Raw genomic sequence first — 25,876 nt, forward strand, 5'->3', positions numbered from 1 at the left:
AACTTTCAGAAGCAGATTAATTGACTGCAGTGAAAGAGAAGTTGCAAGTATATTTAACATACACCTCACAATAAATTCACTGCCTTCTTCCTTTGGCTTATTAATAGCATTATTTGATTAGAAATGCAAAAAGAATATTGTGGTGAAAGTCTACTTGAGAATCACAACAATGATCTCAGATCTGGCACTCTTCTCACTATGAGTGATACTCAAATGGAAATACAAAGGAAAAAAATCATCCTTGGGTCAATTATTTTGCAGTCTAGGCAAATGTCATCTTCCTTACATCAGAATGTATCCAGACACAGCAAACACACTCTCTGCCTTAACACTATCTTTAGCTCATCTATTTTTAATCTGTTAAAATATCTCTAGTGGAAAGTGAATATAAAATCATTAGGATCACCATACCTCTGAATCAAAATCCATGAGCAGAACAATTTTGTCTCTGATAGAACTGAAAAGATTGTGCTTGTGGATCAACTGGAAGACGTCTTTGTGCCTCAAAGTTAGGTAAATTTCTAAGGCTCTGCCATAGCGCTGGTCGTAAGTATACCTGATAAAAAACAATGTTATAATACATGTGATCTTACATATCTAAGTGTAGGAAAACCACCTGTGAGGGAAAATATAAATATACTCTAGGATATAAAGCTTGTTAGGATGCTACTTGATTTGATAAATATCTAAATAGTTGCTGTGATTAATTTTTGTTAAAGGAAAATAAAACACTGGGTAACACTAATTTCAACTCTGTTTATACCAGCCACCGCATTTGTGTTCTGACCTGTGGTTCTCTGCATTTTCATTTTCCCGTTTTCAGACCACAGGGGAAGCCACACAAAACACTAGTTTTTCTATTTTTGGAAACTAATTGGAACTCTCTTCAGAGCTAAAAAACATAGCCTAGAACCAGATCAGTTTTGGCACATTTTCCAGTCACATATTTCCAGCCATGCAGTAAACCTAAATATACTACTTTTGAAATAGTGGGGAAAAAACACCATTTTATTTTCCTATGGGTAATTCTGAAATGCACACTTCACAGAAGAGGCTTGCTCTGACAGCATAAAGAAGAATGCTAGCTATTTGCTTTGGAAAGAGGAGCAGATAATCCAATCTTAAACTAAACTCTTTGCTTTCATACTCAGTGTACACTCTGTAAGGAAGGGAAAAGAATTGCTAAGCTGTGCAATCAGCAGAGTGGAGGAGAGAGCATCGATATGCTGTAGACTGCAGCAAAGCAGGTATTTCTGTTAAGAGTTAGGCAAATATTTATCAACTACAGTACACTATTTCAAGCTTACTTTTTGCAACAGCAGTTTAAAATTGTACTTACAATTCTGCAAGTGTTCGTAGCAAAGTCCTGTTCTGTGGATCTTTCTTCAGGTGATCCACTACAGCTTGAACTATGATTGTGTTGTTGTAGAGATCTCCAGGCCACTCTTTTATCAGGGTTGCAAAACCCTAAAAGTGTAAGAGATTGTAACAGCAATAGAAAGAACTGCCTAAGGAACATTTCAAAACATCAAAGCTTCAGCTAAGCCTCTGAGATGATACCTGCTGTGCTTCACCTGTAAGCCACTTTTACGTGCCCACAGACGTGCACAGTGCAGAACACAGATTTTCCTTCTTAGGGCAATGTCATTAAGATTCATGAAGCTGAGTCTCTTTCAGGTGCTGTAGGCTTTGTGCAGCACCTCAACCACTTATGCTACATTAAACAAACTAAACATAACAGTGTTTATAATAAATAACCCATCTCACAGTATTTGCGCACTCTTAAGAACGTTCTACTTATTATCCTAAAAAACAAAATTCATCTTTTTAATCTTTTCATTATTGTGGAACTGTCCATTGATGATCTGTTCAAATATAACAGAGAATTTGCTGTCAGAATTCTAAATTGCTGAGGGTGTTTGGCTGGCAATAGCCATTACATGTCGACACGTCAGGCTGCAGTACCTCGTAGTCACTCTCCAAAAACTCATGCAGGACCATTTCATAGATCAGAGGTTTCAAAACTGGATCCCGTCTGGGCAAGTAACGACTAATTGCCTATAGGACCAAAGAGAACAAAGTGTCAGAAGGTGAATGACATGTAACATCCTGGTACACTGATGATAGAAAAAAAGAATTGTGAAACAAAAAAACCAAAGCTACACACAAAACATGGCTCTTGGTAAACCCTGGAAGTGCTGTATATTCATATTTGTAAGCAGTATCCTGAAGTTATTTACTTTAGGATTGCACACATTGGAATTGTATTACTTATCTGAAATTATCATTAGAAAGATAGGTGGTAAGGTACTAGTTAGAATGGGAGAGTCAGTCATTACACTTAGAGAAGTCAGAATATTTGCTGTTAGTCATTTAGAAAATAAAACCCATACAAGACCCCTCAAAAGAAGAAAGTTTTCAAAATCCATCTTGTCCAGTCTTGGTCTTACATCTTGTAAAAAGGTATAAGCATTCATTAGCTGAAAAATGTGTACTTTTGATTTAAGACTTACTGTGAGGTCACTACATTTTATGAAGAGTTCTGTTTTGCCAGCTATTTTTACGAACCCAAATGAAAATTAATTTGAGAATACATCTCTCCATGGAAAGGGTGAAGGCGTGTGATCTGTTGCTCTACAGGAGGTGTTAAGGAATTGCATTCTGGCTGGCAGGAGACAAGAACCTGCCACAATGAATCAGCTCATACCCTGGAATTTCAGCACAGCATCTTATTAGCACTATTATTCCATGCAACTAGAGGCCAAGGTTATTACCACCTGCCAAAATAAACCCTACTGCTACCAGCTGTGTTGGGACTTTGGGGTTCGTAGCTGAAGGCCCAACACTGATGAAATTCCTCCAAACACTCAGAGATGTTGCCTGTTGCCCACTAATGGCACCTGGTGCAGTAGCATTTTGTTACTGAAGTTGCTGGAACAAAGCAGGAGACATAACGCCTCACTACATCAATTTTTTTTGCAGTTTTACAGACAGCAATGACTATTCACAACAAATTCTCCTAGTATTTAAATCGAAACAATTGCCTAAGTTACATATTTCATTGAAGTCTTCCATCTGTAGGTGAAAAAGGAGGGAAAAATAAAAGACCAATAAAAAAAGCATTGTTAATGACTTTGCAAAAATTAAAAGTTCATTGCTCACAGGAGACCTCTTCTCTCCCCATGCTGTTTGAGCTTGGGCAGACTTCGCAACGTAGCATGCTGCCAAGATCAGCTCCTACCGTCTGTCACAGAATTTAATAGCTAACTCAGGGCATAGTCTTGCCAGCTGCCCTGGGGAATCATATTCCTGACCCCTCATAAAAAAGCCTCTTCCAGCCCTAAAGAAAGCAGGCTGGACATCAGCTGGAGACTCGAAGGCAGAGGACATTCTCCAACGGCTGTTTTCATTCCCACTTTCTACCTTCCTGCCACCTCTTAAATGAACAGCCTCACCTGGCAGGCTTTGCTGCAACTCTTGGCTGCGGTTTGGTCGCAGAGCGAGCTGAGGAGCAGTGCAGCTGCCTCGTTGCGTGGGGGCCAGGCTGCCTCGGGAAGGAAATCTCTCCTGCCTCAAGTCCCACTGCTTTGAAGGTAAAGCACAACCACGTCCTGCAGTTTGGCCCCCGTGCTCAATAAAGACTGAGAAGCATCCAAGTTATTTTTAAGCCTAGGCACAAAGGTGAACTAAGACCCATGCTGGAAGTTAAAAACTCTTCTTATTTTATTTTTAAACAGTAGTTAAGGAGCGATGTCAGACAAAAAAGCTCCAGAATCAGGATGCCTTTGTATCAATTCCCGAATCACATGGTGAAAGTGACTTTAAATAAAAAAAGCATACTGTACACAGAAATATTTTCTTTTTTTTTTTCTTAAGACCTGCTTTCAGACTTTTGATCAATAGGTATAAGGACAGAGTATACACAAGAAAGCCCATATAAAAGTTGACATGGGATAGCCTAAAACATTTCACCAATAAGCCCAAACCACAATTATTTATTCCTCAGAGGATACCTATGAGATGAAGGAGGCTGTATGGATAATGCTGCTCTATGCTATGGCCACCACAGTCAGGTGAAGTCCTTCATGTGTCCTCTAGCCAACATTTTGGTCATTAAAGCATTGCTGCCGCCAGCTGATCATTCTACACCCCTGCTGAAAGTCACTGCTGTCACAGCAGAGTCAACAGAATGGGGTGTATCCCTCATGCCACAACGGCCAGCACTCATAGAGTTTGGCATCTTCCTTTGAATCCACCTTCCTCAGCTGTTTGAGCTGAGACATTGGATTTTACACTGAAGTGACTTGAGCACTAACACGTAACTCCACAAACCACCGCTACTGGAGGAGGAGAGGAGCAGATTATTGCAAGGCTCTAAAATCTTGAAACTACCATAACAAGGTTTGCCAGAGGACATTCACTGAAGAGAGGAGAGACATCAAGATACCAAGATGCAGCCTCTGGTAGCCAAACAGGGCCTTTTAGTACAGAACTCTCAAAAACCCCCTAAACCCACAAGCAAACAAACAAGACACTCGTCCCACATTGGGGTATCACTAATTAGTCCCTCTGCAGGAAGGGAAGTTTAAACCTTTAGTTTTACTACCACCTTAGCTATTGGCTAATCACATTAGATTGGAAACGTCAAGATTTCAGGCAACCACTTACCTGCACTGCAAATTCTTTAAGAAAAATTCCCTTTCAAAATACATCTTGTCTCCAAATCTCAAACAGAGTCTCCTCATCAGGGCTTAAAGCCATCATAGCCCAGTTACACTACTGTGTTTAATACCTGCTGGTTGGGTAAATAGGTAAAAATTCCAAATAGCATACAAGCGACCCCAAGCATTACAACAACGGCTTCATTTAGATTTGGCTTAACTTAGTTCATCCTTTATAATATTCAGGCATCTTTAGGAACTTGGGAAAAAGTTATATGCAATTGAAATAGTAAAATAAGAGAGGCATCATCTAGAACTGCAACTTGAAGCTGAATAATGTAACAGACTGCATCTTATATTTTTCTAAGTCCACTTTCAAGGGGCTGAAAACAACCAACTGTTTAGAAAGGCAGTAATTTAGCTGAGATGTTTTTGCAGCAAACCTGCAAATATTTTTATATTTTACAGTCTGCTGGATGACATAAGTGGAGACAAGAAAAACATCCATTCCAAACACTTGCATCTAAAAAACAAAATAAACCTAAAAGGACTAAGAAGCAGTGTATCAAAATTTCACCTGTACCTGCACTCAGGTCCTTTATTGGATTGAAATAAAGAGAGAGAAACATGAGATTTCATCTTCCAAGGTGGCAAAGAGTGCACCGAACCACTAAGAACTCATACAAAAGGCAAGACTGTTCTTGCACTGGACTGGCTCTAAAACAAAAGCCAGACATTTCTGAAAACTGTAATGCTGAAACATTTTCGCTCTTTGAACAGAATTAAACAGCTTAAAACTAGCAAGGGACTGCATGCTGTGAGATCTTAATAATATGTCCTTTTTGGCTCATTGAGTTTGAATAGGAAGACATAAAATTCAGAAATAAATGTACACGTGTTACCAAAGGGAGTGTGCATAATGTTTTCTACTGGTTTGGCAGTGACAGCGCTATAGCCTTATGTCCTGGGCAATTTATTAACTGAGAATCTCACATTAAACGTGTACTGTTATGGTAGCTGGCTTGCGACCAGGGAAAACACAAGACAGGGCAGACTGATCCTCTTTCTTGCCACCATTTCTAGCACACAGCATAGGTTTTCCTCGTTGCTTTGCAATTTAACTGTTCTTTGACGCTTAAAAGCTCTGTTGCAAGGTACTTGGATTTTGAGGAAAGGCTGGCACCCACAGAGGCTATTTTCCTTAAGAGTTTGGGTAGGATTTTTCGGGACATACTGGAAGGAAGTGAAAAGCAAATGGGAAAGATGCATTTAACTGTGAGCATCTTTGCAAGTAAAGGCCTTAGGGGTGGGTCTTTTACTTGGGGGCTGTCAACAAGTTAAAAATAGGTAGCTGAGTAGCTGGATGTGCTATGCCTCCAACCCTGTTCTGAGGCATGTTAACATATACACATCAATCTGAAAGACAACTGTACAACTAGAGGTCTGGGCAGGAATTTCAAGGGCAGCGTTGCATCCTGCTACCACACTATGGCGATTAAATGCAAGCCTTTAGATACTTGGTCAAAACATACGGTAAATACAGCATACCAATTACTTGAGTGCAGAGACAGAAATTAACTTACCTTAAGCTGACCTATTTCTTTAAACTTGTAAACTTCAAATTCCCAGAGTTCTGTGTTTCTGCCAAGAATTTTCTGGCACTTTCTGGAAGGAAGATGAAAGGGGAGAGAACAAAAAGTAGGTACATAGAATAATACAAATGTGACAGCATTACTGCAAGGATTCCTTTTTCTTTCTTCTCCCTATACAGACACTTTCAAATGTGACTTACTTTGGCAACCATCGCTTCAAGCAGAGCATATCAGGTATTCCTCCTTTCAGATCTTACAATTTTGTTACATCCAAGAGGACTTAACTGCTTACTATGCATTCACCCTTATTGATTAGGGCCATATTAACTTTATGAGTGAAGTTTTTAAATCTCAGCTGAGAAAAATCGAGCGCTTAAAAAGATATGCTTATGCTTACACATACATGAAAACACAAACCTCAGGTAATTTCTGATCCTTACTTTAGATACCCATATTTGACATTTTTGTTTACACCCACATAACCACAAATTATTTTCTGATGGTCTTACATGTAATGACACACTAATAAACTTAGATTATCAACATCCAAAGAAAACCTTAGTTTTGAAAATCTAGTGTGACTTTGAAAAATCAAGGCTGTCTTTCAAAAATATATATGCCTCAATTCTAGCTAAACTTCAGAAAGTTTACAGTAACTTTTGAGTCACTACAGGCAAGAAAATATAGGGAACAGTAATACATCTGTATGTTTTGGAACTTCAGAAACTCCAGAACACATAGAAAATCAATATCACAAAATACTTCAGAATCAATAATTTGCTTTTGTTTCGTGCCCCCTCCCCCCGACACACTTTAGCCAGCAAAGAAAATCTAATACTAAGTTACCGAGCAGCCATGTCATACTCTCCTTTCTCCACTAGGTGATTTATATAGGCTAAACCAATGTCCTAAAGGGAAAAAAAATAAAGAATTAGTTATAAAAGTTTGGAAGTCAACTACTTGACTGCCACAATAACTATCATTCCAGTTGTATGCACTGCTGTTAAGTCAAGCACCAGGCCCTAAGTGGATACCCTGAGTTCTCCTTTAGATGTAGGGCCCACAGAACAGTCAATACAATACTTGCATAGACCACTCGTGTTCAAATTAAGATGCTCTTTTAATTAATTCTCATAACCTCATAGATGCTGAGAAGACATATTAAGGATTGTTCAAAACACATAGCTGATATTCAGTGCTTGCATTAGTTATCTTAAAAAGAAAAACACCAGCCATGGTATGAGACACTTACTTTGTCAACACAAAGTCTGCAGGTGGGAAAAACACTGGTTGAGAATATAAACCCTAGTGCTGCTCTATAAAGTAAAGGCACTACTGAGAATTTAGCAAGTTTATTACGTATTATTACATACTGAATTCCTCTTCTCAAGTTTATCACAAAGGTCAGCTGTAAAATTTTTCTGGTAAGCGTTTAATATATTAAAATTTTGGCAAAATAGCCATCCCTTCTGCTGTAATCTTAACACTGGTCTCAAACCCAGTGTATCCACTGCATAATTTAAGAATCACATCACTAAAAGCACATTGTTTCCAGGGGAAAAAAAAAAAAAAAAAAAGCGTTAAAAAAAAAAAAAACCCCTTTTTTCCTACAAAAATAAACATTTGGGTCTTCTGAAGCACAACATAAATTTTTGATCAATATCAAGGACAGTACCAAGTGGAGCAGAATATGAACAGAGGTATCCAACAACTTCAATTGGCCAATCTACTACAAAGTTAAAAAAAAAAAAATCATGCACATACACCAGATTTTAGCATTTCATTCCACTATAGGAACCACCTTTGTATTTTCAGCTTCACCATTCTCAAGAATGAAGATTTTTGTCAGCCTCTTTCTCCTGCAGGCCAGCTCCTCAGTGAGCAGAGAAGACAGTGTAAGGAAAGGAGCTGTACATCTGTGGTTGTTTAGGACCCTTGCATTCTGCTCAAGAGGTGCAGAGGGACAGTGATCATTACTGCAACCTAAAAAATCCTCAAGACCACCAGACAGGTTGTGTGAGTGTGGTGTCATTGGTCTGATAGCTGCTGGGCAGTGAGAACATAAGTTGTTTTAAAACCCTGTACCACTAATCCTTCACTTAGGGCTTGATGTCAACATTTTTTCCCCCAACACGTTCTGTGGGTTTTGCATTAGAGACCAAACACGCAACAACTCTGCTTGTATATACCCACACTGAATTTCATCCTAGCAGAGCAAATTTGTGCAAACCAAGAGAAAAGCTTTTTTTTTTTTTTCTTTCTTCTCCTAATGTATTGCCAAGGACCTCCTTTAAGAATTCTTTACATCTTTTGCAAGGGTCACAGAGCAGCTAAATCATACAAACTCTGTGATAGGTGATGGCATGCTATTAGGTCTTGATTCAACTTCTGGACTGCACAAGAAGAAAAGAATTTTTAAGACATACTGATATACAGTGGGTATATTATAGCAGTGATCTGGCTAAAAATTAAACACATCTTCTAACACTTTGTACTTAAATACAAACTTCCATTTAAAAATGCAGCAGTGTTAATGAAATACCAATGTGATCACACTGATGTCAATTCAAACAAACAAAAAAAAGAGCTAAAATTAGCGATGCTTTTGTGGCTATTACATTACCCCCCTTCTTTTGTCTTAAACATCAATAGCCTTTGTTGCTCTGTGAAGGGACTATAAACACTGGAAATAACTACATAGGAGAAAAGGAGCTTAACTATGCAAAATAATGAGAATTGCAAAGCAATATGAGAGAGCTAGGTGTAAAACTGCAACTGAATTTCAATAGCATTTAAAAGGTCTTCCAATTGCACCTTTTAAACTCGTGCCAAAACCCTGTCACATGTACAAGGTAAAAGTTAAAGAGAAATGTGTCACCCCCCACCCAATCTCTTAATATTGCAATACTGTGTGTTACTTGAAACAAGAGCAAATTTAATACAGAAGTAAAAGCAAACAAAAACCCCATCAGGAATCAGAAGTGGAATTCTCTTCTTTTTAATGTCAATAGCACCTTCATAAAATCCAGATCCTTTCGTGTTTCACATCCTAGCATTCCTGTTCTGCAGCTGAAACCAAGAAATCGAATGCTAGTTGGAGTATGCCTAACAGCTATTGTCTGGTGCAATACAGAACAGGGAATGTATTTGTAGTATCTCACAGCATTCTAAAAGACATCAGATATTTTGTTTGAATAGAAGTTTTGAGACTTACCAAAATCTTATGCTTTTTTATGGTTTTCTGACTGATCTCAGCTGCCATCAAAGCTTCCTATATTAAAAAAGTAGAAAACAGAGATACTAGCCAAATACACAAACTTCCAATACAGAAAGCTCTAGAACTGCATAAATCAACTATTTTTCAGAGCAGGGTGTTTGAAGCACTAGAATTTTTTAATGCCATGGTTGGATGAACAGCTTTGAATTCATACTCAAACAAAAGCAGTCAACCGAAGAGAAAACTACTTTTGTTTCCATCTGGGTTCACTCCACATTAGTATATTAGGATCAAATCGCAAGATTACAACAAAACAGACAATGCAATTGCATTGGATCATTTTCAAATGAGAACCCTTCACTACCAAAACCTGTGAAAAAAATCATCAGGAAAGGGGGTGGGGGAAGGCTACCTTTCACTTCTGCAGACCAAAAGTCTTCTCCAGACTGATTTATATTTAAGTACCATTTGCCGTTCTACTTCTTTCAAAGAAACAAAGCTGGCACTTTTACAAACAAAATGAAAACTTTAACATACATCATAACACACAATCTATCTACTACCTTGAATGGCTTTCATAAAGGCACACGCACAGCTGTCACTTGCAAATTACTGGAGTCTTCAGGGACCAAATGTGATTTACATAAACTGCAAAACTGCACTCATCATATGAGTTTGCCATTCAGATGCAAAACCATCCACAAGGATTTAAACAAATCTGCATGAGGAATATTGTGATTGCATTAACAAAAGGAATACATGCTGAATGGCTTTCCCGCATATTTTTTTTCTTATAATGGGCATCCAACAAATAACACGTAAATAGAAATTTGCAAGTTACTTTATGCATCGTAACAAGTGTTCTAAGTCATTAACTTCAGGACATCAGAAACTGGAACACTAGGTGCATGATACTGTCTGTAAGAATTTATTATTATTGTTTTAGGTGTTTAGATATACATGCTTAAACACACCAATATTTATGCAACCAAATACTGAGCTGCTTTTTTTCCAAGGGAGCTGTATACCCTTGTTTTTTAATATCGGCTCTGCTTTTTGGGGAGTAACACTACTTTGAGCACCAATACCTACAGTTTGAGCCCATATTATTTTACTTTTAAAAGCTTCAACACTGAAGGCAAGTAACGCAGAGCAATGCACAGTACTCTAACACAACCTTTTATAGTGGAAGTAATATAGAATGGGGAAAATCTAATATCGTTCATCAAGTCCATCTGCCTTCCCTCTTTAGTTGGGATAGATCTAGAAAAATATCCACATAGCTCATTAGTTAACTGTTCTGCTGCTTTAAAGCCAAAAACAAGCTTTAGTAATTTTCAGTGACAGCTAATACATTTCATATCTGATGCTGAGAGCAGCATTCACAGCATCTAATTCAGCTATCTCACTTGGGTACAATTCCGATGAGTTGTTTCAGTAGGAAGACTAACTCTCCAGAGAGATGAAGAGATGTATAGTCAACTCCTACCCTTTACAAGCATTTTGTTAATGACTACAGGAACAGAAACTATCCAATCCAAATGACCTAGCAAAGTTCATCACGCCACTCCAATTTCCAAACCAAGAAAGCCTGAAGGAAAGAATGTTGTAAAAATTACTTCGTATTTCTTCTTTTCAAGAAGCCAGTCAATGTGGTCATCTTGGTCCCGCTCTTTAGCCACAACCACATCTCTTGGGCTGATGATATAAAAAAGTGATTCACCTTCCGAATACTCTGCAAATGCATACACAGTTTTATTATTATTATATTTTCCTTAAGTAAAGCCCTGCTTTTTAGTACACCGTTGAGAGGAATTTAGAAAGAGGAGATGCAAGGAAGACAGCAAGGCTACTCCTGCAGAACATGCTTGTTTGGGAAGCTGTATTCTCCAATAAATTAAAACTGGTTTAAATGGCAAAATATCTTTAAAAAAAAATCACTACAGCTTATTGCAAATTCTGATTCATCCACTATGTGTAAACTTTATGATGGTTTAGAACACATTATTATACTTTTAGAGGACTATTACACTACATAGCCTGCAATAAACTTATCCTCCCCATCAAGGTCAAGGCCATCAAAAGCATAAATGATAGATGCCATAACCCCTGGGGACACAGCACATCATTACAGCAATGCATTTGCAATGCTATAAGTTAAGGTTATATGTATAATGCATTTGCTTATACCATAAGCCTTTATTTTTGAGTAAGCTCAAAGTAAAAATGTACTTAAAGGTAAAAATCAGACACAGAAGATGACTGTTCAGAATAGTTATTATTTCCACAGAACCCATGAAGAAACACCATCAATATTTTGTAGGTACAGGAAAGAAAACCACCCCCCATCCTTTATCTGTATCTACACATGCATACAAATACACTCCTGAACTGATAAGCAATTCACATAATAATGTTTGTTTTAAAGCCATCAAAAAAATTTAGCCTTGTCAGATTAACTAGAATATTCATTAAGCATAAAAGTACAACTGTGGACATCAATGTTCTGCTTAGGGACAGGTATAAAGAAATCCCAATTCTATTGATAGCAGCAGAGATGTTTTGGAGATCAGGAGGAGATATACTATACTTCTAGTGGCTTAAGGGCATTGATGTACACAAAGAGGCCTGCCAAGCCTATGATTTGAAATATGCTGCCAGAGAAGATGCTTAAAAATCAGATTCATGGATTTTAAAAGGCAGAAGGAATGTTTCTGTATAACATAGGCTATATAATCTTCACCAAGGAAATCTGCATCAGCTTTGCCATGCATCTTTCTGAACTACAACATATATATCAGAAAACCCTCCCACCTTATTTAAGACACTCTGGTATATATTGTGCCAGGGCTTAATCTTCCTGCCTGTTACATAATTAAACTTATCTTCTAGGCTGAACTTGCCAAACTCCAGTTTCTATTCATTACATTTTAGCATTCTGGGGGCTGTTATACACCGACAGCTTTGTCAGTACAGGGAAGCTAAATATCAGTGTGCCCTTTTTAAGTTGATCCAGGTGCATCTTATTTATTCCATCTTTGTCTCTAAAGGAGCTTTTCCAGACACTGTACCACTCATTTCACTATTCCTGAAGCCGTTTGAGTCCAAAGAGACACAAGAGCTCCAATGGATCACATATTGAATACATCTCCATCAAAGATACTGCCTTCCACGATACTGGATGTTACACAAGATGTATATTTCTGCCTTCCCCAGTATGTCTGACTTAATAGATGGCATTACAAATCATGATGTTTAAATATACACATTTGTTTTCTTTCATGTGACTGGTTCTTGTGGATTTCCACTTTACACTTCAGTGTCATAAGCAGTTATGGATAGTTATTCAACGAGATGGCATAAAAATGAAAAAGGAGGCTGAGTCCTCCCAAATCAAGTCTTTTTTAACCAAGTTACGAAAATAAAACAAAACAATATTAAGAACACCTACCTAAATGATAATCTCTACATTCATTTTCCTGAAATCCTCGTACTGTTAGTGCATCAGAAGAGATCTCTTCACAGGACTCAGGTAGGGGTTGTACAATATCCAGTCTAGGCCTTGCACAACACTCCACCTCCTAGAAAAAACACCAACATCTTAGTTGCATCCTACATGATTTACCTTAGCAATGCCAACTGATGGTCATCTAAAAATGAGGCTGAAATTCAACAGCTGCAAACATTCCCAAAAGCCCAGTACTTTGCACTGGGTACTCAGTTGCGAACCATACAACCTGCAAAGTTGTGCCCCACAGAGTAGCTGTAATCACATCTGAAACACAAAGGAACGTTATTCCTAGTCTTGGCTTGCTTCCCTTGAACAGATCAGCACAGAGAAGGAGGTTTAGACAAGACACAGGTCTAACCCTTCCCCTGAGTTTGCTTGCTATTTTTCTGCTCTTGGTCACAGAAGTTGTCAGGGCTATCACAGATGATCATCAACCATTGCATTCAACAAGCAACAGAACAATTTAAGACACATTCTCAGCTGGGCCCAGGCCTCAAAAGACAGAGCTCTGTGAATCAATGATATTCTGGTCCAAGATGAACATGGGGAGTTTTTAGCTAGTGTTTAAGTTTGCACTTTTAAGCATCCAGCAGCAGGAGGGAAAAATTAATCTGAGAATAATCTAAAACCCTTGCTGTGCCGATGATTTTAGAGTAACATGAACTTTAAAGTGCAATGTAGGTGGTAATGGTAAGACATAATGGATTTTCATCTTTCATCCAAGGGAAACCACTGTCTTCAACAAGCTCTATTTTTAATTAAGTCAAGGTCCAAGACAATCCCCTAATTTCTACTTCTGGCTGTGAATTATAACAAAATGCAGAATAAAAGAGCAAGGAGACATACAAAGTGGATTTACACAGCTCTAGCCTACCCATTCGGTAGCAGCACCACTCAGGTATTTTCTCAATTGTGCTGTTCCAGCGCAAGTGAGAAAAAAAAAGAAAAAAGAAAAAAATATCAAAGCAAGCCATGAGTTCAATTCTGATCCAGTTTGTTACAAGTAGGAAGCTCTCGTCTGAAAGCTGTGAAATCAAGCGTAGGAAGAACAGTGTTCCTCACAACCCAACAGCATTTGTAGCGAGTAGCATTTCTGCTGCAAGCTCAGGCAGCTGGGGCTCCATGGAGCCAAGACAGTTAGAGGGGTTCCCACCACACCAGGGCACCGACATGGTGTCAGGGAGGAGAGTACTTTTGTTTCCTTACTGGAGTTACCCAGAGGACTGAGAAGTTATCGAAATCCAGCATTTGGAGTTTGTTTAAAAGGCTAATTAAGAGCAAATACATGAAAAAAATCTCTTTCCTATGTTCTATTACCATTGTATCACCTGAAATTCTCTTTTCATCTTTCTTTCCTGAAGCAGTTAGAATGACTTTAACCTTTATCAGTCACTACCTCCTTTACACTAGTTCCTTTCCCATGCTGCTACTTCATTAACGGTGGCTTCCCAATTTCCTTGCTCCCTAGCATTTCAACCCATTTCTTCCTCCCCCTTCCTTATCCCATTTGTTTACCTCCTTTTCTTTCACCAACTCTCCCACACCAGAGGACTACTGCACCGGCTCTCTTGGGAGACACTGCCATGACATTATTTTTCTCCTTCATATAAATAAAGAAATAATAATCTGACATCCTGCAGCAGAGCTGGAAGCTAACCCTATTGATTTCAGCAGGCTTGAGCATTTGTTTGAACCTACAGCATTTCATTGCCTAGCAACTTGTGCACCCAGTTGCTTAAGGTTACTATGGTGATGGCTGTCTAATGCAGACCTACTATCAAAGAGATGATCGAGAGCATCTGCCGTTCTCACACCGCAACTTCAAGGATTTCTTCCACTGCCTCGCCTTTTATTTGGCAATATGAAATAAATGTTGGAGACTGACACGGCACTCACCGGTGCACAGGAAAAACGGCTGACATGAATTCTAATTTCTACCTATCTACACATGTATCTGGGTGTACACAACTAAAGGTCTTGGAAGCAAGGGAGATGATGCCACTTCCTCGCAATCATGCATCCTACGCCGCCACAGTGGCTCTTATTGCTTGAGTTGATCAACTTCACTACTCTCATTTCTTCTAAGATGCAGTGTCAGCAAGCCCCTCTTATGGCTAAAAAAGATTCTTCGTTTCGTCTGGTGCAGAAATAGCAGAAAGAAAGAGAGAAAAGGAGAGAAAAGGAGAGAAGGGGGAGGGGGAAGGAGAGAGAAAGACTATCTAGAGACCTCCTCTGCCTTCTGCAAGAAATAAAGGAACCCAGACAGGACTTCTGAAAGGTTAAGTACACTAGTCTTCAACATCACCTCCACTGACCTTATTTTGTAGGTCAAAGAAGTTTCAAGCACTGTTCACTACCAGCAGACTACAAATTTTTTCACAGATAAACAGATCTGCGTGACTAGTTTAAAGGCCTAACTCACAGGGCAGTTTAGTGCTGTGAAGAAACTCTAACAGAAAAACAATTACCGTTTTTTCGGAAATCTCCTTTACATATGAAAGTATAACAAGCTGGTCGCAGAGAGGCGCAAGCCCACTGATATAGAATTCGGTGTCAAACTGGAAAACTGAAATACAAGAAAGGCAACAGATTGTTAAATAAGTGAATGTGTACGCACTACTTCCTAAGAAAAACACACAACCGATTTTTTTCAGTGGCAATCAACAGCATGCAGTAGCACTTCAGAGAAATAAAGACTCAATACATATAACAAACCTACAGACTTCCCAGTTGGATCAGCAAGATGAAAAATTACATTTAACAGATTAAATTCCATTAAAGCTTACAAGAATAAAGGTTTGTGCTCCAGGACATGCTAGAGATGAAACATTTGAAATGAATGGTCAGCCTCATTTTTAGTAATCACATTGAAAAAAAGGAAGCAAAACCAAACCCAAACTCAATAAAACAGACAATAAATAGAACAACTTCATTGGTTTGCATATTCGCAGCAAGTTCATGTGGCCATAAAAGAATAACACCTGCTACATCTATTGGTATGATATAAGAAAACACAAAGGTCATTATTTATTTATCATCACTATAAACACAGGAAGATTTACAGATACCCTCATTACAAAGAAAACATACAGTTGAATAGTCCCTTGTTCATAAAACTGAAAATGTAATTTCCTAAAATTGGTCTTGAAATCGAGGCAGTTATGTGATGACTATTTTGAGAAAGAAAAAGAGAGCTGAACTGTATTTACAAAAAGGCTAACTAAAGCAGACCTCTGCCACAGAACTAGCTATTCAGTTTTATTCTGCTGGATTTACAGTGCAGCCCTTTTTGTGGGCTCCTCTCTCATGGGGCCCAGAACAGGAGTCATTCAACTGCTTATATTAAAAAAAAAAACTTATAAGCTTTTACAAAAATATCAGATACATCATCATTTGCTCCCAAAACATTGTTTTAGGAGAATCTAAGCGTAAGTAGAAAAAAAAAGTTTCCTTGCTTACTGCTTAGCATGCTACATTACTAGTATCTACTGTTTACTAAAACAGTTAGTATTTTAGCAAAGCAAACAGAAAATGCAGCATAATGACACTAAAAATAAAGCTAATTTTCTTTAGCTAATAAGAAGGAACAGGAGAAATAATTGTCCTCCTGCTAAAGGAGAAAAAAATACTGTCAAGTAAAGTACGGATTTGACACCTGTCTCTCAATGAATAAGCAAATACTGTTTTTCTCTTAATGACTGCTGACACTTTGACATCACTGGGGGACCAAAGCACAGCACAAGGCTAGAACACTCAATCTATTCTAGGAGAGAATAGGTTTACATTTGTAATCCTGTACATAATTATTTTGTTCTAGCCTGCAAGACTGATGAGATTACTTTGACTGTGTCACATACTGCACTGAGTAATGATTTTAAACAACCCATGTCAGAAACATCTACATAATATATCTTATTCCCAGTTTACAATTTAGTATTTGGCATTTTAAAAGAATATGGAAAGCAGGAGGAAAAACATTGAAAAGAAAAAACAAAGTGAAATCCATAATGCTGGCTAGAAGAACAAGCAAAGAAACTTTCATTTCGGCTTTAAAAAGTGACAAGAGAAGGCTCTCATAGGCATGTAAGATATTGTCGTTTGAATTTAGACAGGAAAACAATGTGGTGAATGGTACATTTATAAAGACTATGGGGACAGTTTTAAAAAAAACACGTGTGTTTCTTTGACTTTCACTGGAACTTTAGTTCCTTTGCCAGTGAAAATGTTTGTAATGTCCACGTAATGGTGTATTTAGGATCAAGCAGTAGTAGTGTTCCAAGAAAAAATAAACAAATAAATAAAAACCATCACTTCAAGTTTTGTTTTTAAATAGAGTTTAGTTTCCTTGGTTTCACTTTCAGCTTTCTCTCAGCTCATCCTCCTCAAGAGGCCTTGTTGAAACACAATGCTCTAGCTCTGCTGCTACAGCCTTGAACAAAGAATAACTGGCATAGACAGTGCTTCTTGACCTGCTAAAAACCTTTGATGCAGCTAATCAAAAAAGTCTTACTGAAAAAGATTACAGAAGTTATAGCTGCACAGAACACTAATACATTAATTTGACTTAGTCTCTGGATACTTTGTTGTGGTCAAGGGGGAAAAAAAAAAATCTAAGACAGAGGCATTGCAGAAATGCTGTTAATTTGAAAAGGATCCAAAACAATTAAAACAAACGTAGTATTGAAGTAAATGGGAATGACCGAGGTACGGCCATGTGTCATACATGTTTATGCCTGTCATAAGAGAAGATGGAAGATATGCTGACAGTGGATCTACTCCATGTTCAGCATCTGTGTATAGCTGTCAAACAAATTACCAGGAAGCAAAAAGAAGAAACCTGTACATCTTTTTTGTTATTCATTAAATTAAATGTATGAAATACATCGTATTACAGAAATAAAACAATATATAGCTACATTATTTACCCAAACTCTAGAAAGCAACTTTCTCTGAAATTTCAAGATATACACACACACACACGGTGGACTGAAACTAAAAGAAGTCTATTTTGTTTTATCAAATCTCAAAAAGCAGCCCCTGCTTTTCCACTGCAGATTTAGAGAGTGAAATTCTGGTTACAGTCAGAGGTTTTTGCCATTGATTTCAATGGGGACAAGGTTTCAACACTGTCTTCTAGGAAAGTAAGCAGGAAGCTGAACTAGCATGCAGAGAATTAACATGAAACTTAATGTGTGGAAAAAAAGAAGGATTTTTGTTTTTTTTTTTTTTTTTAAATTCCATATAACATATGAAAGAAATTGAAAAGCCAACACACAAGCTAATTTTTAGGTAGCCCAATCATGTATCAACATCAGCAGAGCCACAAAGCACCATGAACTGGCCGAGCGTACCCAGAACTCTGGTGCACTGTTAGCTGCTGGGGTGATGCCACTGCACATTCCCAAATTACCTTTTAACCGGCTACTTCAGGTACATCTGCAAAATTTGCAGGCATTGCTGTAGGCAACAACACAGCATACCCTTCAGTGTTTTCAAGACGGTATCTCCACCACCACTGCTTTTACTGAACTAGGTTATTTACGCAAAAGAAAATATAATACAAAATTGCATGTTTTGATTAGGTAAGATCATGTGCATGCAGTTGCATTTTATATAAAATATAAAAAACTTTTTTTTTCTTTTTTCCACAATATGTGCATTCAGTTCCAGCTAGAGGACCAGAAAAGGTCCCATATAAGTATCACTTAAGCTGTCTTTAGATGGATAGAAGCAAATCACAGAGCATAAATATATATACATGGTATATTTTTATTGAAATAAAAGAATATTCTTACTTTTAGGTACTTACTTTAGTACTACCCAACTAATCCTTGAAGAAAATACAAATCTTGTATTTTTTTAACATTCATATTTTTCTCTGAAAATCTTCATATTCAAACACCTGCCCCAGCATTTAAGTATTTCCTAAAAAATGGTTTCTATCTCCCATAAGACTCCACAACAGCCTTCGTATATTCAAATTTCCAGGGCAGACCTACCTCTGACAAGAAGCCTGAGCAGAAAGCTCAGGATGTGCTCAGTTAAAGAAATGTCAACTGTGACTCAAAAGGAACTGTAAACTTCTGGGGAGGAGCAGTGAAGTAACCCACATGAAGGTCCTTTATTTGGGCTTGAATATCCTCAGAACTCCCTGAAATTTTCTACCTGTACTACTATATGTGAAATCAAGCAACTATTTACCTAATCACGTATATATTGTGATGGCATTTTAATTGACTTTTTCCTTGAATTTCAGTAGGAAGAGCAGTAGGGTAAGACTAAAAATCAATGGTGGATCCTATACATCAACAATTAGCAAAAACTGATGCTTCCAAACTTGGAATTGACGCCCTCTACTATTTATTTATAATCAAAATGCTTGGAAAAGTCATATTCATATTTATTTTTGTTCGAATGTTGAATGTTCAGAAAAGCTTTAGAGAAAATTTAGCAACCATTAATCAATCATTCTCTATATAACTTTGAATGCCACACAGCAAAGAGGATGAGCATTTTCATTAAAGCAAAGCAGGGCAATGAAAAAAATACTGTTAATTGAATATGATCACTGAACAACAAAAAAAACCACCTAGGCTTAAAATCAAAACTCTGTAAAGCCTCTGTCACTGAAAGCTGTTGCCTTACTACTTGCTACCAGCACAGAATGGAAACGAGCAAGAATTTTGCTACCAAAACAAAACAATTTCTCTCAATTATAGTATTACACTAATCAGAAACATCAGGAAAAAAGCCCACTACCTCATCATGCTAGTATCATCCAGCTGGTGAGGTCTACTCTTTCAATTAAATTAGAAAAATGTTTTGTCTACTGTAAGCAGTGTTACAATTTGCTGTTTTACCTGCAGTCATATTTTGTGTAATAGAAGTGCTACCATGGTGCTTAAATTGTCTTACCCCTATTCCATCTCACACAGCAATAAAAATCATCTTTAGAAATACGGCAATTCCCTGTACAACTCTCTAGCTACAGACACACGCAACCTTTAAGGAAATCCCGCAGAATCCTTGATGACAACTGGAAAGTCAAGAGCTTAAGTCTCAAAGCTTCAAAGTTGATTTTCTGAAAAAATGTTTTTTCCATTACATGTTGAACTGAGAAACTTAACCAACAGGGAAAATATTCAGCAGTCTGATAGTCGTGACTAATTTTATCATGAAATTTATAAATTATCAGTTTGGCTTCTGGCAAAACGGGGTGAGAAAAAGTCTAAGTGGAATCAGCTATATAAATGGGTTGGGTGTCGTGTCCCGTCCCCCCCCCCCCTTTTTTTTTTTGGCAATTTGCTTCTCAGAGTGTAGCAGGCATGCTCCAATGAAATGTTTGCATAAATCAGCATATAAAGATGATGACATTTAGTCACAATTAATTTCCTGCTCATCATCATCACACTCATTAATTAAGCTTTAGGTTTGTCTATATAAAGAGAAAAATGCTGGTATGATAGATTCCAGTATCTCACTTTACAAACCAAAAAATAAATATTCCCATGTTTTCTTTTCAGATAAAAATGTACAATCTCATAGCTTGGTGGTAACTTGCCATGCAGTTATACAGCTATTCCCTCGCAAAACATACAGATGTGTTGTTACAAGCATATCCACAAAACATGTAATTTTCAAACCAGAATTCTACTCTGTGGGGAATTTGGGGGAGTGCAGAGGGGAGACAAGTTCTCAAGAGGCATTGCTGGCTGGTTGGCACCTGGAATTAAGCTGAGATTCCTCAGATAAAATTTGGGCTAAAATAAATTGAATAGGAAATCTCTAATAGACTTCAAGTCTTCTACTGACTTCCAGTGTTAATCTCTATTTTCCACTACCATTAACAACCCGAGTAACTGAAGCAGAGATGAAGTACTTCTCCACAAAAGTATATAAAATCCCAAGCTACCTGACAAGGCTATCGAAGACTAGATGCCCTGTTTCACTTTGAAAAGGCATCATATTAACTGTAAGTGCTAATTAGTTCTTTAGCAACCAGCCTTCTCACGGGGTCCTGTTGAGGAAGGGTTCCTTGTTCAGACCCGAAGTTGTCCAGCATTACAGCTTTTGTACATGCATCAGGAGCAAGTACAGAGGTCAAGCACTCTTTAAGAAGGATCACAACGGCATTTAGTCCATGTTAAGCCTGTAATTCAAAACCAATACTTTCTAATCAATACACTACTTCACAGCGGTAGCTGACAGAGCTAAACTGATAGGATCTGCTCAGCTAACATACATTTAAACCTAAATAGAAACATTTCACTGGAGTTTATCTTCAATACTGAATGAAGACCCATGGAGGCAATGAACTGTAACATAACCAGAGACAATGGAAAAGATCACTGAAGAAAAGCACCATTAATATACTGAAAGATGTAAATAAAATCAGCAATGCCACGCAGATCTCAGTGCATGAGACCTGTATAATTAGCCTAATTTCTCTTACAGGTAATCACAGCATTATCTTCTTTAAAACAGCTAGAACAGTACAACGGTGGTACTTTCCCTCATTATGGGCCATCGGGTTTAGCATCACAGTAGACACTGTATTTATTTCCTGCCTCAGAGTAAGTATAGCTATGTGTCAAGACAGAATCAGAAGATGAGGAGGACCTTGTTACGCAGGGTCCTATGTACCGAACTTGCAATGCAGGAAATGCTCTGTGTCCTTATTCAATGGGCTGCAAACCACTGAAGAAACATACATGATCTACTAATGCCATCACAGTTTACTATGATACCATTGTGGAACTTTGAGGCCCTCAGAATGGCTCTAAAAGAGCATAAATCTGAAACTGTTGAGACATGAGAAAACACTGTATTACCATAGAGTTCACATGCATTACCCTGATGAGCAGAGAAGCACCTATGAAGTCTCCTACTTCACTTCTGGGTTTCATTCCAGGTGCAAAATTGTAAAAGTGGGGGGCAGGGGAATCAAAAAACCCACACCACTGAACATGACAAAAATTAGACTGTGTTACAGGTTTCATGTAAGTATGTTACCAAGATATTATGAGTCAAAACACCTGAAAGATATTCAGCTATCCTGCCACTGAAGGATATTCTTGCCTTGTATAAATTCTTTGCATTCTGAAAGTGTATCAACTTATTCATCCACTTAGGATATTAATCATCTTGCAAAAAACTATACTGGTTGCTGGTCTGCCCATTAATAATATTAGGCCTTCCAGCTATGCCTTTGAAAAGTAAAGCTGAAATAAAATTGAAATAGATGCTATGGCATGACACAGAGCTCTCCAGAAGACTTTCTATGTGACTACATCAAAAGGTGGTGTAATTTATTTTGAGGCTTGAACAAATAATGTTTCCCTCTTTTCCCTCCCAAATACGCATGTTCCAATGAGTGCTGCTGACAGCATTTGGCAGACCTGTTTCAGTGCTTTGACCTGAAACTAGAAACACAAATCTCAAGCATGCTGTTAACAGGTTAAGTGAGATAAAATGCCAGTCCTCAAGCATACAGAGAAGATTTTAGGCTAAAAATTGCAAGATGAAAAAGTTACTTCTACAAAAATCTCTGACCTTCAGGTCTGCACCTAAATAGTCTGACTACAGCTTTTTTTTTTTAAAAAAATGAAGTTCCAATAGACAGGCACGTAAGAGAAGCTCCCTCCACGTAGACACATTATAGCTGAAGTAGAAGTTGCCTCTGTTCACTTGTCACTATGTAAACAACCCCATTTAATTATTTTCTAAAAGCTACTTAGAGGTACAGAAAAGATTATATAAAAGGTCTGAGGCTAAAACTTCAGACTGAACTTCTTGACAAAATTCTCTCAAATATGCTAGAATTCCAGAGTTATTTATTCTGTTGGGACTATGTAATCTTAAACAACAAATAGCTTCCAGGTCTCAGTTAATTGTCAGGCATGCCATCATCTCTCAGTATCCAAAGTTCCTACAGAGTTTAAAAAAATCTCCTAGTTGATTTTCAGACGCTATTTTAAAACAGTTCTTTCCTGAAATCAGAAAGCAGAGTATACACCTATGCCATGCACCATTGTAACCTGACATGAGTCAGGATCTTGCTTGAACACTCTTGCCTACAATCTCATGTCATTACAGTCAAGACAAGGAAACACCAAAGTTTACAAACTATTGTCCACTCCTGTCTGCAGAGTCCCAGAGGGCCTGTTTATCTTTCCAGCACTACCTTTTCACAGGTATTTCCTTTCCCCAGAAGCTTCTGGGGACAGTTGTGACTTTTTGTTTACATCCCCTCTTCCCCTACAAATTTCCTTTGAATTCCACTTTACACTTTACTTAATACACACATTTTGTCAAGACCTTTTCCATTAATCAGCAATAATGAAATTTATTCACATCGCCTAAGCTAGACAAATAAGAAAGCAAAGGAGAACATAAAACGCAGAAGCAAAAAAGGCAACAAAAAAAATTCAAATCAATTTTCTAGCACTATACCAAAGAGATATTAAAAAAAAAGAAAAAAGAGAGAAAAAATTTATGAGCAGTGTAGTCAAACAACACATAATCAAATAAAGTAGCATCTCTTTTCTCCTTACCACCACACTGATCATCATTTAACCAAGATAAAAAAATCAAGTTCTCTGTAGGAATCGGCATGAAGGGAAAGTTAAGACATCCACTGTTCACACAAGAGTCTCTGATTTTAGATGATCACAGAATTTAAGACTCTCTACAAATAAAAAAACCCACAAACCAACAAACTATGCAGCAGGATATTATGACAACCTCATCCACTAAAAATGAGGAGACATTTATATTATGACTACATATTGCCTCTGAACTGTAACAGCTTTTTCAGGCTAGAATGCAAAAACAGACCTTTAAAGCTCTTATAATTTTGAAAAAGTGCCTGTTTGTACAATCATACCTATTTCCACATAGCGGTTTGGAAGGTCACGCATTTCACTGGCATGCCGTTCTTTTACTGAGCAAATCTAGGAACAGAGATTTGGATCATTATGATGAACAAACTGTAATTCCTAAAATGATACTAACTTTTCCCCGAAACTCCTTTTTTTACTGAGGCATTCTCAGACATGCATTTCTGTATTTTTAAAAACACAGGCTGTAAAACACTGACAATGCATCACTGAAGAAGAAAACCAGACAGGGAAGTTGTAGCTGTAGTCCACAGCCTTATAAATAAGCTGGGAGAGGAGAAGGAAGATGGAACACAGGAGAGAAATCTGAAAACATCTGCTCACTATGACTTCTTCATAGTAGTATATATGTGAGTTTGGTTTTGGTATCTTCTCACACTTTGCGTCTCATTACCTTACAATTTCAGTAAGAATATGCTATTGCAACTCCCAATAACAGGAGGAGAGTATGTACATATAAAGAAATGCAAATACCCAAACGTTGTGAAGCATGCGCGATACAAGGGAGAAGACAGATGCCAAACTTAGGACAAACCTCCTCATTTGTAAAACTCTAAGTTTAATGCTCCGAAAGCTTTTTACATTTCACCTACCTCACTCTACCCTCCTTTTCCATCTACTCCTACTGAGCGCTTTTAATTTCCCACTGTGCAGTGAGGTAGCAGTCTGTTATTAGAAAACAGCTAACATGCTTCTAACAAACTCATGTCAGGTGCTGGTCTGAGCAAATCATAGTCAGCCTGCAGCACACAAGTTCTAAATGCTAGTGCCCTGCTGAAAGCAGAACAAAACCCCAAGCAGCCTGTCCCCCCATGTCTTTTTTTTTTTCTATGGTTGATTGAAATCATGTGGCTGTTCTAGCAGTCACAACCTCCTCAGCTCCCAAAACAATCCCCTCCAAAAATACCTTATGGTAAGTTGTTCTTCCTTAATGCTAATCAAAAGAAATGAATTCAACAGCCCACTAAAAGCTTTCAAAAGAGGAAATATCTCCAAGGCACAGAGAAGTGTCCCTGAGGATTACATTCGCTGCGTGCTCACACACAGAGATCTGTCTGACCGCTGGGTGTCTATCACTCCTTCTCCTCATGAGGGTCAGTCCAATGACATTTCTATGGCAGCAGGAGTTTTGCACACTGTAGTCAAACCAAATTCTATTTTTTTCGATTGTCTTTGCTTTTCAGAAATAATCCTCTGTTTCTCTGTGATAACAGCAAGCATTTATTACAAAGACAGGTAATTGCACCTTTACTGAATTTCCCCAGCCAATAATCAGCGTTAAATTATCCTTCCAGCAAAGGCTGCAGGGATACATATCTGGGCGAAGGCTTATGTCGTCTCGAGGCACATTGGTAATTCTTTGCTTGGAGATCATGTCAAGTATCTTCACGCCCTGGAAGTTTAAATACAAGAGAACTTTATTCAGTATGACAAACTCCTACTCACCACATCCCATATTATTTTGTATGCTAAGGCAGTCATAGCAGTTTATGGCATAAATTTCAGGGTAGGCTGAGTGTGCCAACAGAAAAAGCTGTTGATACAAAGACCCATCTAACCCAGGGGGTGACAGAAGGAACAAAGTGATTAGAGTAAGTTAGATATTTTAAATTCACATGTCAAATGAAAAGATATAGTAAGTGAATGAGTGACAGATTAGCAACTCCAGTCGTGAACTAGTTCAGATTCTTGGGCTGGTGCTACTACTGCAGAAATGAAAATATCCCACCTCTTCCACAACAGCCCCTGTAGAGAAGCAGAAATTTCCACCTTGGAAAAAGAAAAGGGGTGAAGCAACAGCTCATTAAGACAAATGAAGCCAATCTGTACTTCTCCAGAAATGCATTTCTACTCTTACATTAAAACAGAAAAGCAAGCACATTTAAATGATGCTTGGTTTTGTATGTTGTGATTTTTCACTGCCTCCTAAGGGAACCCCCTAAACTAACAGAACAAGAATTTTAAAGAAAGGAAGCTTAAAGTAATTGGGGGGGGGG

The 25,876-nt window shown here is 37.9% G+C and overlaps 1 protein-coding gene across 3 annotated transcripts in view; it reads right to left on the bottom strand.

Moving 5' to 3' along the window:
* The window catches only part of VPS41 (vacuolar protein sorting 41 homolog (S. cerevisiae)), a 110,018-nt gene that overhangs the window by 21,387 nt on the left and 62,755 nt on the right, over positions 1-25,876 (bottom strand). For all 3 annotated transcript variants that reach the window (XR_775282.1, XM_010581771.1, XM_010581769.1), the window contains 11 exons: positions 25,126-25,272; positions 23,867-23,933; positions 15,450-15,547; positions 12,922-13,051; positions 11,090-11,205; positions 9,468-9,524; positions 7,100-7,161; positions 6,245-6,326; positions 1,966-2,058; positions 1,340-1,467; positions 412-556 (listed from right to left, as the gene is read on the bottom strand). Coding sequence is in view for 2 of the 3 variants with exons in the window: in XM_010581771.1 (XP_010580073.1) it covers positions 412-556; positions 1,340-1,467; positions 1,966-2,058; positions 6,245-6,326; positions 7,100-7,161; positions 9,468-9,524; positions 11,090-11,205; positions 12,922-13,051; positions 15,450-15,547; positions 23,867-23,933; positions 25,126-25,272 (1,125 nt within the window). In the remaining variant the exon portion in view is untranslated. The remainder of the gene's footprint in view (positions 1-411; positions 557-1,339; positions 1,468-1,965; positions 2,059-6,244; positions 6,327-7,099; positions 7,162-9,467; positions 9,525-11,089; positions 11,206-12,921; positions 13,052-15,449; positions 15,548-23,866; positions 23,934-25,125; positions 25,273-25,876) is intronic.

This window comes from Haliaeetus leucocephalus, unplaced genomic scaffold, assembly GCF_000737465.1.
Source record: "Haliaeetus leucocephalus isolate CR32 unplaced genomic scaffold, Haliaeetus_leucocephalus-4.0 Scaffold808, whole genome shotgun sequence".
NCBI classification, from domain to species: Eukaryota; Metazoa; Chordata; class Aves; order Accipitriformes; family Accipitridae; genus Haliaeetus; species Haliaeetus leucocephalus.